The 12,386-nt window shown below is 35.1% G+C and overlaps 1 protein-coding gene across 1 annotated transcript in view; it reads right to left on the bottom strand.

Annotated features, from left to right (window-relative positions):
* Positions 1 to 769: 769 nt before the first annotated feature.
* QSER1 (glutamine and serine rich 1) overlaps positions 770 to 12,386 on the bottom strand; it is a 42,462-nt gene continuing 30,845 nt past the window's right edge. The window contains exons 8-11 of the mRNA XM_052653131.1: positions 10,533 to 10,630; positions 6,447 to 6,599; positions 2,737 to 2,832; positions 770 to 1,481 (exon numbers count right to left, since the gene is read on the bottom strand). Of these exons, the coding sequence (XP_052509091.1) occupies positions 1,341 to 1,481; positions 2,737 to 2,832; positions 6,447 to 6,599; positions 10,533 to 10,630 (488 nt within the window). The 3' untranslated portion in view covers positions 770 to 1,340. The remainder of the gene's footprint in view (positions 1,482 to 2,736; positions 2,833 to 6,446; positions 6,600 to 10,532; positions 10,631 to 12,386) is intronic.

Below are 12,386 nucleotides of genomic sequence, written 5' to 3'. Positions count from 1 at the left end.
CTAGTAAAAAAATTTTTCTCAAACACATAAGGCATCCTGTTGGCAAACAGAAATAAAAACAGAAGGTCATGTTGAACCTAATACATTCACGGTCTCAGCTAAACTACTTGAAGAAACACTAGCTATCCAACTAAAGAGAGCTACAATAGCATGTATAAAGGTTGGAAAGGCACCAAAAGGAGGACTCTACCACTTCCAGTTCTAAGAGTCAGGTTGGCTGTGTTTAACACTGCATGTAGTCTAATTACAAATTTTATTCTTCAAAATGTAGAATGTGGTTAATTTTAATTTTGACAAATCAGTTAACCAAGTGCTAGTTTACTAAGAAATTTATTTTCAAGAATCAGAAAATGACTGCAGTGTCTAACACAACCCCATTTATAAAGCTAAACTAATTCTAGTACTGAATGCATATTCTGGAAAACACTGAAGTAAATCTGTATAAACAAAGAGGGTTACCTCAAGATAAATTCACAATAGAAATTCAACATATAACTAAATAAGATTTACTGAAAATAATGAAAAGTGTAGTATAGATACATCAAACATAATTATAACCACAACATTTTCCTTGTGAAAAATACAACTATTAGTGAAATAAAATGTACAATTGAAAATTTTTCCAAAGGAAAAATGGTATAAAGGAAAATACTTTTCTTTTGAGATAGGGAAAATAGTATGTCATTGTTTTTTCATCACCATATAATTTGACACAAAAAGCAGTCATAGAATTGCACCAATTCCACATCCAGTTTCCTGAACATGTTAAGAGTAAAAGTTCATAAAGCAGAATGCCGTTTCTGAATTTTACATTTTTAAACTGATGATATTCTCATACAGAATGTCATATCACACCAGATCTGCTTACATAATGTACAATACTTTCCGTTTTGTGGTCAGACATGAAGATAAACATACGCTTTCTGCCACTTCTCTTTCATTCTGGTGTTTGGTCAGAGTCAGGAAAAAAATAATCAAGTTACTTAAGTGTTATCTCTCTAGCAATAAAGAAAAATTATATTTAGTGCATGCTTCATCATTTGTCAAAAAACATTTCTGAAAATAAAACTCAGTTACCCAATGGTTTACAAAATAGAAAAATCATTCATCAGGATAAAAACACGGTGACATTCAGGTTCATTTCCAAAGGACTGACTTCCTTGGCAGCACCACTGTCCTTTAGCAGAGGCCACGATGCAAGTTCATGGTCAAAGCAGGTGTGCCTACACAAGACCACTGCTTGACATTCAATTATCTGAGGTCTCCAGAGCCCCCCTTTGACCACCTGCCTCTGCTATCTCATTAGTGGCAGAAAATAAGATGGAATTTTTGTGGCAATGTTAGGAACATTTCTGCTGTACATGATTTAAAAGTTCTCCGAATTTTTCAAATAGGTCTTCTACCCATTTAACATTTTTCATACAAAGCTGAACAATTTCTTCCTGTCCTAAATCTTCATTTTTTTTCTGCACAGAAGAAATCTAAAATGAAAAGAAATACTAAATTAGTTTATACTTATCACTTTATAAGCTCTTCACAAAGGCTCACTGTTTCTCTATCCTGAATGAAAAGAGGATTTAAAAATTTGCCAAATACTAATTTTTTAAAAAAATTCCATCTGCAGAGAATGACTATCTCACATAAATCTGAATGGTCTAATCCTATCATTCTCGGCTCCAAGTGGGGAAGGAGGAAGGCTAGGAGAAGTGGTTCAAACTTTCTCAATTCTGTCCAATTGTGTTAAAAGTGGAATAACAAATTTTGGGGTCAGTTCCTGCATTCCAGAGCATTGTAAAAATAGCCAACATATGCTGTGTGACCATACTTACTTTCTCCTTTGCTAGACAGATTTCAGATTTATGTACACTTTTCCATACCAGATCATTATAAAATACATGATTATACAGCCTTGAGCCACTTAACCCTTTCAAATTAAAAAACTGATAATGCTTGTCAAAAAAGGTTACTGTGTACAACCATTTAATCCCTGAGGTTAATCCTTATATCCCATCCATCAAGTGGTATGGTCATATATAATTTCTGACTGAGCAACTTAAATTATGATACTGAAAACATACAATTAAATTTTAACTATAATTTCTTCATGCCAAGGGGCAAAACCCCCATTTCTCTGCAATTAATTGGGATAAGGTCATTCTGGTGATAAAGAGGACAGCAAGATATTCAAAGAAGTGACTAAAATGGATTAATTAAACAGGATGATTATATATTATGAGAGAAGAAAATGCAATAAAGTGCCATTTATCATGCCAATGTAAAACAAATATAACAGCTCAAAAACATTACCACTCACAGGTCCTATGAGAAGCAATGAGCCTCAGATTAATCTGAGCACAGCATTTAACAGAGATAACATAGACGCATATTTTAAAAAATTATTTCTAACAATTCTTTTTAAGGCATTAAAAAATACTGCAGCTAACTAGAACATCCAACGAAAGCAGCAGATTCACAGATCTAGGGAACAGACTAGTGGTTACCAGTGGGAGGGAGAGGGGAAATACAGGGGCCAGAGAGTGGAAGGTATGAACTACTGGGTGCAAGACAGACTATGAGGATATACTGTATAACACAGGGAATGGAGCCAATATTTTGTAGTAGCTGTAAACGGAACGCAACATTTAAAACTTACATATAAAAATATTGTAGCTACAATCTTCTTAAAGTTCAGGAAAACATACATTTCCTTTTTAAGAAGACAAAAAAAGTAATTACCTCATCTTTACATATCAGATAAACATGATATTTATAATGATGGAGTGAATGATACAAAGAATACAACTGTATTTTCTCTGGATCAACAGCAAACTCCTATAAAAAGAAAAGAATTTATACACATTTATTTCATGGAGCATCTGAACTAAGAATACTTTTATGAAAATGTTAGAGCAAAACTCTCAATGGAAATCTTAAAAGACTTATATGGCTAGTATTAATATGTATTAATATGGACAAGATGCTTATTCAAAATTAGAATTTAAATCATATTTTAAAATCTTTATTATTTTCTTCTGCATATAAGTATACTATTTCCAAAAAGTTAAACATTATAGAAAAGTTTGAACAGTAAACATAAAAGATGACTTATAAGGTAAAAGAATTCTATGTCTTGTTTCAGAGGTAAACAATGTTAACAACATGTAATATATTCTTCCATGTTTCGCCCATGTATAACATATATTAATAACACTAATTTTTGTAATGGGAAGGAGTTCATACTGTACATATTGTTCCACAATTTTAATTTTCATAACTTTTTTAACCTAAACAAAACTTGGGTATCTTTCAATTTATTAAGCACTGCCCTCACTCCCCCATAGAAATTGAGGGCAAGGATTTTGGATCGTTTTTCACTGTTGTATTCTTAATACTTAGAACTATATTGGGGAAGCTATACTTTGGCCACCTCATGCGAAGAGTTGACTCATTGGAAAAGACTCTGATGCTGGGAGGGATTGGGGGCAGGAGGAGAAGGGGACGACAGAGGATGAGATGGCTGGATGGCATCACTGACTTGATGGACATGGGTTTGGGTGAACTCCGGGAGTTGGTGATGGACAGGGAGGCCTGGCGTGCTGAGATTCATGGGGTCGCAAAGAGTTGGACATGACTGAGCAACTGAACTAACTATAGGAAGTAAAAAATTTATTGAAAGACTGAATCTCTCTTCTTTTTAAAAGTACACAGTATTACATTTTCTGGGTAGCTCTTTATTCAGTCTCACCCTGGTGATATGTATTTGGAATTGTTCTTACAAACAATTCTACAATAAGCAAAGGCATATGATTTTATGTATTTATGAATGTTTCTACAAAATGCATTTTTGATGGGTAATCGCTAGGTCGCTAAACTACTTTCTGAAATGGCAAATAACTTAGACTATGTTTGAAAATAAATGAATTCCAAGTTTAATAATTTTATAGATATGGAATACTGATTCTTATGCAATGTGTGCATACTCATTTATCTGTATGCATTTGTATTCAATGACATACAAAAATATTAAATATAAGTATGGAATAATTCTCAGTCTCATTTAGAAAATTTGTGAGCATTCACTATATGCCAGATACTGTGCTAAGCAATGGAGAAAAACAAAGAATGAGACTCTGCTCCCTACACCAGGGAAGTTCTCATTCCTCCTGAACACACTTCACATTTAACAACAGAGTAAAATATTTGCTTGTTTTCAGTTCAGTAGCTCAGTCGTGTCCGACTCTTTGTGACCCCATGAATTGCAACACGCCACGCCAACTCCCGAAGTTCACTCAAACTCATGTCCATCAAGTCGGTGATGCCATCCAGCCATCTCAGCCTCTGTCATCCCCTTCTCCTCCTGCCCCCAATCCCTCCCAGCATCAGGGTCTTTCCCAATAAGTCAACTCTTTGCATGAGGTGGCCAAAGTATTGGAGTTTCAGCTTTCGCATCAGTCCTTCCAAAGAATACCCAGGACTGATCTCCTTTAGAATGGACTGGTTGGATCTCCTTGCAGTCCAAGGGACTCTCAAGAGTCTTCTCCAACACCACAGTTCAAAAGCATCAATTCTTCGGCGCTCAGCTTTCTTCACAGTCCAATTCTCACATCCATACATGACCACTGGAAAAACCATAGCCTTGACTAGAGGGACCTTTGTTGGCAAAGTAGTATCTCTGCTTTTCAATATGCTATCTAGGTTGGTCATAACTTTTCTTCCAAGGAGTAAGCATCTTTTAATTTCATGGCTGCAATCACCATCTGCAGTGACTGTGGAGTCCAAAAAATAATGTCTGACACTGTTTCCACATCTATTTCCCATGAAGTGATGGGACCAGATGCCATGATCTTCGTTTTTTGAATGTTGAGCTTTAAGCCAACTTTTTCACTCCTCTTTCACTTTCATCAAGAGGCTTTTTAGTTCCTCTTCACTTTCTGCCATAAGGGTGGTGTCATCTGCATATCTGAGGTGATTGATATTTCTCCCTGCAATCTTGATTCCAGCTTGTGCTTCTTCCAGCCCAGCTGTTTCTCATGATGTACTCTGCATATAAGTTTAATAAGCAGGGTGACAATATGCAGCCTTGACGTATTCCTTTTCCTATTTGGAACCAGTCTGTTGTTCCATGTCCAGTTCTAACTGTTGCTTCCTGACCTGCATACAGGTTTCTCAAGAGGCAGGTCAGGTGGTCTGGTATTCCCATCTCTTTCAGAATTTTCCAGTTTATTGTGATCCACACAGTCAAAGGCTTTGGCATAGTCAATAAAGCAGAAATAGATGTTTTTCTGGAGCTCTCCTGCTTTTCCAGGATCCAAATTTCAGAAAAGTTTATGCTAGTGTCCATTATTTGTTTTCATACCTTAGTGAAGACTCCATATTGTGTTTAATCGCACTGAGCAGTTTCAGCTGCATGCAACAAATTCTGGTCAATTCTCTTTGCACTTTCATTCTATTACAAATATTTTCTAATTTTCCTTGCTATAGCTTCTTAGATATACCCATCATTTAAAAGTGGATACTTAATTTCCAAATATAGGAGATTTTGTTTAAAGTATCTTTAATATTAACTTCTCATTTAAATGCTTTCTTCCTTGCAATCACTCTGTGTTTTTTCTCAGTCTAATTTTGTTTAAATTTACTTCTTATTGAAGGGTAATTGCCTTAGAGGATTTTGTTGTTTTCTGTCAAACCTCAACATGAATTGGCCATAGGTATACATATATCCCCTCCCCTTTGAACCTCCCTCCCACCTCTCTCCCCATCCCACCCCTCTAGGTTGATACAGAGCCCCTGTTTTGAGTTTCCTGATCCATACAGCAAATTCCTGTTGGCTCAGTCCAATTTTATTAAGACTTTCGATAGCTAAGTTGAAGCTCTCTCTCAGTAAATGTCACACTGCACTTGAAAAAACATGGATCTTTTCAAATATCTTTTGATATTGATTTCTAACATAATTTCACAGTAATAAGAAGACAGATGCTATACGATTTCAATACCTTTAGACCATGAAATTTTTGCACCCTGTTTTATGTCCCTAGATATGTTTCAGTGTCTCCTAGTTTATAGCCTATGGAATCTTGCATAGAATTTGTATCCTATTGTTGTGTGAAAACTGAATAAATCTTAATTATGTCAAATTGGTTCACAGTGCTTTCCAGGTCTACTATATTCTTCTACTCCTCTGTATATTGATTCTATTAATTTTTGAGAGTCTGATATTGAAACTCCAACTAAAGATCTTAATTTATCTACTTAAAAAATAATTGTCATATATAGTAGAACCATATGTAACCTTATTCTGTACTTTCCAAGTCTCCTGTAAATGTATCATCATACTTTCATAATTTAAAAAAGTTAAAATTAAAAAAACTTGCCCCTTTCAATGTCTTAAGTAGGATTTATATTAACAAGTGAAAAATCTGTAATTACATCAGTCAATATATACTTACTTGTGCAGATTTAGTAGTTGTTTTAGAAGTTCTTAGAGTTTTTTTATTATAAGCTTTGCCATTCATTTTGATTTTAGAAATAGCAGATCCCCCACTTTTTGCTTTAGAGTCTCGAGTAATTATTGTTAGTTCAGGAAAACTTTCCAAGGCATTCTTGAGAATAAAGCAAGAATAACTGATGTTAGAAAAACGTGAGCTTGACTACCTCCAGCTATTGAGAATTTATTTTTTAATATAAAAGTATAATCATACATGTACATATATACACAAAAAATATATGTGGGGGCTACTGATGGGGTGTGGTAAATATATACAAATATACCTACATACATACGCAAACATACATGGGGTGTTAAACATGGCCACAAATTCTTGGGAGCTCCTCCCATCAAGATATAGAACCTATTTTCCCACCCTTGGATATGAGCCAACATTATGACCTGATTTAAGCAACAGCATGTGACACTGTAGGGTAGGGACTCCTGAATGAGGCAGAGTGTTCCTTTTAGTGTTGTCTCTTAGGCTTCAAGTCAAGGGAAAGGACAGCTATAAGTCTCACCTGTTTATAAACAGTTTCAACCTTCAAGGTCACTCTTTTCCAAATTCTGTATCGGTTCCCAAGCATCTAGTACTGTGACCCCTCAAACAGGGGTCACATCACATTTCTTAAACAAATGACTTAATTTTTAAAGCAAAAGTGTAGAAGTGAACTGTTTCATTTAATAGAAACAACAGAACTTTCAGCATTCTCTATCAGAATGAGCTATTAGTTTCTGGCTTCATTCTCCTTCTTAGACTATTCGTTCTTTTACTATATACTCTAGTGCTTTCCATAGAAAACACGCTCAAGTTTGAAAAATCCTGGACCCAGAATTACTCCTTATAACAAATGGAACTTAAAGACAAAAATGGATTCTAAATTTAGAAACAATGGGATGGAGATGAAAGCAGAAAATTTAATGATTTCTCTAATAACAAGATGCTCAAGATGATTGGAAATAAATGTATTTCAGAGGAAAAAAAACATTATTAACTTCAAAAGGCTTTAAGATTCCGAAAATTATCAAAATCATCATGGGAAATAGTAGTAGATATTTCTAAAAATAAAATCTTTTATAATCTACTATTTGTAGTATTTTACATCACATCATTCTAACTTTTAATACTGTGTGTATATTTTGGCTTTGAAATACAAATTGCTATAAATGAAAATTATCTATCATAGACATCACTATTAGCATTTATAGTTTACATTAAGTAACTATAATTTCAAAATTAGAAATTTTGTTTTTTCTATGAAAACAAGAATACGAAAATTTTTCAGTTGTCCACCATAAACTACTGCATAAGATTGAAATACCTACTGAGTCTACTAAATTCCAAGTGATGGCTTTATTTTAACACAAGTCTTTAGGGAAATAGTTCAACATTTCTAAAATGGTTAGCCAAAACTGGTCATTTGTAAGATTTAGTAAATATTCACAGAACATAATCTGACAATATTTCATTGTCTGCAGAAAACATAGTGTCTCCCCACAAACTATTTCACTTGAAGACAGCATTTAAACAGAAAATACTGGATTAGGACTAGGCAGAACAAATTCTTAGCACTGGTTATCTTACTAACTTCTGAATTTCTTTTTTCCCCTCTGTAAGTGTGTGTCAGTGAAGATTATAGGGTGACTAGTAGCGTTTGGTGTCATTTAACCTCTAATCGGGGTTCCCAGGTGGTACCAGTGGTAAAGAACCTGCCTCCCAGCCAATGCAGCACACTTGAAAGATGTGGGTTCAATTCCTGGGTCAGGAAGATCCCCTGGGAAAGGAAATGGCAACTCGCTCTAGTATTCTTGCCTGGGAAATCCCACAGACAGAGGAGCCTGGTGGGCTACAGTCCTTGGGGTTGCAAAGAGTCAGACACGACTGAGCACACATACACTAACTGGCTACAACCTCTAAATCAATCTCAGAGCATCAATTTTCACCTACCTAAAATGAAACTGATCTTCACTTTTACATGGAGTTCAGATAAAATAGGGATGTGAGAAAGCTATACAAATCACCCAAAGGACTTGAGGACTTATGTCTACACATAATCCTTCACACAAATCTGTACAGCAGTAATTGCCAGGACTAGGAAGCATCCAAGTTGCCCTTCAGTAGGTGAATGTATAAACTGTGGGGTATTCAGACAATGGAGTATTATTCAGGCTAAAAAGAAATAAGCTACTAAGCCATGAAAAAGACATGGCAGAAATTTAAATGAGTATCAGTAACTGAAAGAAGCCAATCTGAAAAAGTTACATACCATATTGCAACTATATGACATTCTGGAAAAGGTAAGACTATGGAGTAAAAGTAAAAAGATCAGTCATTGCCAGAGGTTAGGGGAGGGAAAGGGATGAACAGACAAAGCAGAGGATTTGGGGGCAGTGATACTACTCTGTATGATACTATGATAGTGGGTATGTTGGTCCAAACTGATAGAATGCACAAGAATGAACTGTAAAGTGAACTATGGACTTCGGGTTACCATGTGTCAGTGTACGTTCATCAGTTGTGGCAAATGTACCATTCTGTGGGAGACAGACAATGGTAATGGGGGGGGGTTATTCATGCGTGGGGGCAGGGGATACATGGAAATTGTACTTTCTGTTCAGTTTTGCTGTGAACCTAAAACTGCTTCAAAAATAAAGACTGTTTATAAAAAAGCTATACAAATGTTATTAAAAAACACTTCTCTTGAGTTTGCTGCTGTTGCTGCTAAGTAGCGTCAGTCGTGTCCGACTCTGCGACCCCATAGAAGGCAGCCCACCAGGCTCCCCCGTCCCTGGGATTCTCTAGGCAAGAACACTGGAGTGGTTTGGCATTTCCTTCTCCAATGCATGAAAGTGAAAAGTGAAAGAGAAGTCGCTCAGTCATGTCCGACTCTTGAGTTTAGATGCAATCAAATGATTCTAGATGCTACATGTTACACTTTGAATAAGAAAAGTTGGAAAGTTTTTGATTACTCAGTAGATTCTATGATAAATTTTCTGAGTTTAGATTAGCTTTTTGTTGTTCTCTATTTCTGATAATAGATGGACTTGATGGTCATGAGTTTGAGCAAGCTCCGGGAGTTGGTGATGGGCAGGGAAGCCTGGCATGCTGCAGTCCATGGGGTCGCAAAGAGTTGGACATGACTGAGCGACTGAACTGAATTTCTGATAATACCAAAAACCAATTTACAGTGCCAAGATATGTTAACAGATGTATAATATCTCCTACCATTATGTGAAGATCAATTTTTCCTTAGACACTGGGTAAATCAGGCAAATAAAGGGAATTTTGATAACTGCTATGGCCAATTCTAAGTGTAAATGAAATGCTGCTGCTGCTGCTGCTGCTGCTGCTGCTGCTAAGTTGCTTCAGTCGTGTCCAACTCTGTGCGATCCCATAGACAGAAGCCCACCGGGCTCCCCCATCCCTGGGATTCTCCAGGCAAGAACACTGGAGTGGGTTGTCATTTCCTCCTCCAATGAAATGGGAAAATTTCAAAAAGGGTTAAAAGAAAAACAAGATTGGAATACAGTAGATTAAGGGAAGCATTTTTGAAAACATTTGAAAACTATAATATTACATATAAGGAATACTACATGAATATAAGGGCCTCCCAGGCAGCTCAGTGGTAAAAAATCTGCCTGCCAATGCAGGTTTGATTCTTGGGTTGGGAAGATTCCCCTGGAGAAGGAAATGACAAACCCACTCTAGTATTCTTGCCTGGGAAATGCCATGAACAGAGGAGACTGGTGGGTTACAGTCTATGGGGTCACAAAAGAGTCAGACACCACTTAGCGACAAAACACCAAAAGATGAACATAAAAACCTGAAAAATGAATTTAAGCAAAGAAAAACAAATGATAAACATAAAGAATGTACTTAATAAATTAAAAAGACATGTTCAGACAAGACTCATAATGAATAAAAATCAAATTTTTGTTGGGTGGACAACTTTATAAAACTGAGAATGACTTCCAAAATATTCTTTCCTGTTACGTCGAGGACTATAATTGCCACTGAGTTTGCTAATAAACCATGTGAAGGAAATACCTTGAATGACTGATCCAAATGAAGATTCAAAAGAAGTCTCTTCCGGTTATCATTCAGCATGCTATCTATTTTTTTCATATGAGGCAAAAGTAGCTCATCTAAAACAAGATAAGAATTTGTTGTAACAGGATGAACTATCAACACAAAACCTTGTTAGAAATACAGCTTTTCCACAAAACATTAATAGACTGACATTAAATTCATGGTTAAACTATTGATTTAACAATATTGCACACAAGGTTTTTTTTAAAAGTTAGCTTTAAAAAAAAGTTTACAATAGCTAACTGAGAAAGCAGCAGCATACTATGATGAGAAAACAGAAGCCCTGGGTTTTAACCCCAGCATTAGAATTGATCAACAAATGGTCAAACTGCCTAATCTCTCCATACTTTATTTACCAAGTAAACAATAATAATATTTCAAATCATAAATTTAACATTAAAATTTTTTAAATAAAATACTGAGTATGATATTCTTAATTCACTATACAATGGGGCAAAGGATAAGTAGGGGGCAAAAAAAATAGTCAAAATTCACTTTCAAATACACAAGGAAAGAGTCCAAATAGTTATTTTAGAAGAAGAAAAACACACTCAGGGTATAAATTAATTACTTTTGGTGCTGTAGTAAATAGTTTAGGTTACTAAAAATTTATCAGCATAGCAACATTTTATAATACTAATTATCTTTAATGACCTTTCTGAAAATGTATATATAAACCCTCAGAATCTGGTTACTAATTTCATAGCTAAATAAAATGACTCTTTATATCTGGAAAATAATCACAAGCACAGAGACCAGCAAAAGAATACTTTCCTCAAGTTGAAGAAAAAGCTCTCAGTAAGGAACGCTGTTCAAAGTCACCACAACATACCTGATAGTTTTCATTTTATCTTTCTAGCAGTGATTAAGTCTATTCAAAATTTATATTTTACAAAAACAAGTTTTAAACATTTGTGGATTGTTTTGAAATATAACCATTAAAATCTATACCCTTCATTTTAAATGGAGAAAAATTTAAAAAATATATAATAGGAAAAAAATCGTTTAAAATACAACTACTCAGAAATGACCACTATTAAGAAATATGTATTTTATGATGCAAGGAGTTCTCATTGACAGAGAAAACACTTGCAAGCTCTTTGTTACTGTTTCTGATTATATGATCAAAAAAGCAAGACTAGAAATTAGAAGACTTTGGATTTAATCCTTTTTCCCCACTCCTGTATTCTTGCCTGGAGAATCCCAGGGATGGGGGAGCCTGGTGGGCTGCCATCTATGGGGTCACACAGAGTCGGACACGACTGAAGCGACTTAGCAGTAGCAGCTACTACTTGCAAGTTGTGAGCTCTTAATAAGCATGTCACTTAACCTTTTTGAGCCTCATTGTCTTTACTCCAAAAATGGCTAAGTTGTTCTGGGATTATGGGGAATAATAATGTATGTCAAAGTATATATGGAAATAATAAAACAATTTATATCATTAGGCACTGCTGTTGAAGTATATTGTTACTATTTATTCATTGTTACTATCTTTTTGATCTTACACTTGTTCAACTCATTCTGATAGGATAATTGGAAACTGGCTCATTAATCCTTTCATTCTCTTAAGTGTTCCTGGTGAAAGCTGTAGTAGCTGAAGGGTAAATATTAGTAAGCAACATTAGATATATGAATTATCAGCTTATTTCATCCCTACTATACCAGAAGAAAAAGTTACTAGAGAAAGAGTAAAAAAGGAATAATATTAATAAATATAATCCAAGGCATTTATGGTTTTACTACTGACTGATTAGAAAATATTTACTCTGTGATGTATCTTTTACTGGACATGAATATACAATTTAATCTTTA

This window comes from Budorcas taxicolor, chromosome 15 (assembly GCF_023091745.1).
Source record: "Budorcas taxicolor isolate Tak-1 chromosome 15, Takin1.1, whole genome shotgun sequence".
NCBI classification, from domain to species: Eukaryota; Metazoa; Chordata; class Mammalia; order Artiodactyla; family Bovidae; genus Budorcas; species Budorcas taxicolor.
Note: the sequence above shows the minus strand (reverse complement) of the source record. Positions and strands in the feature narration are given on the sequence as shown.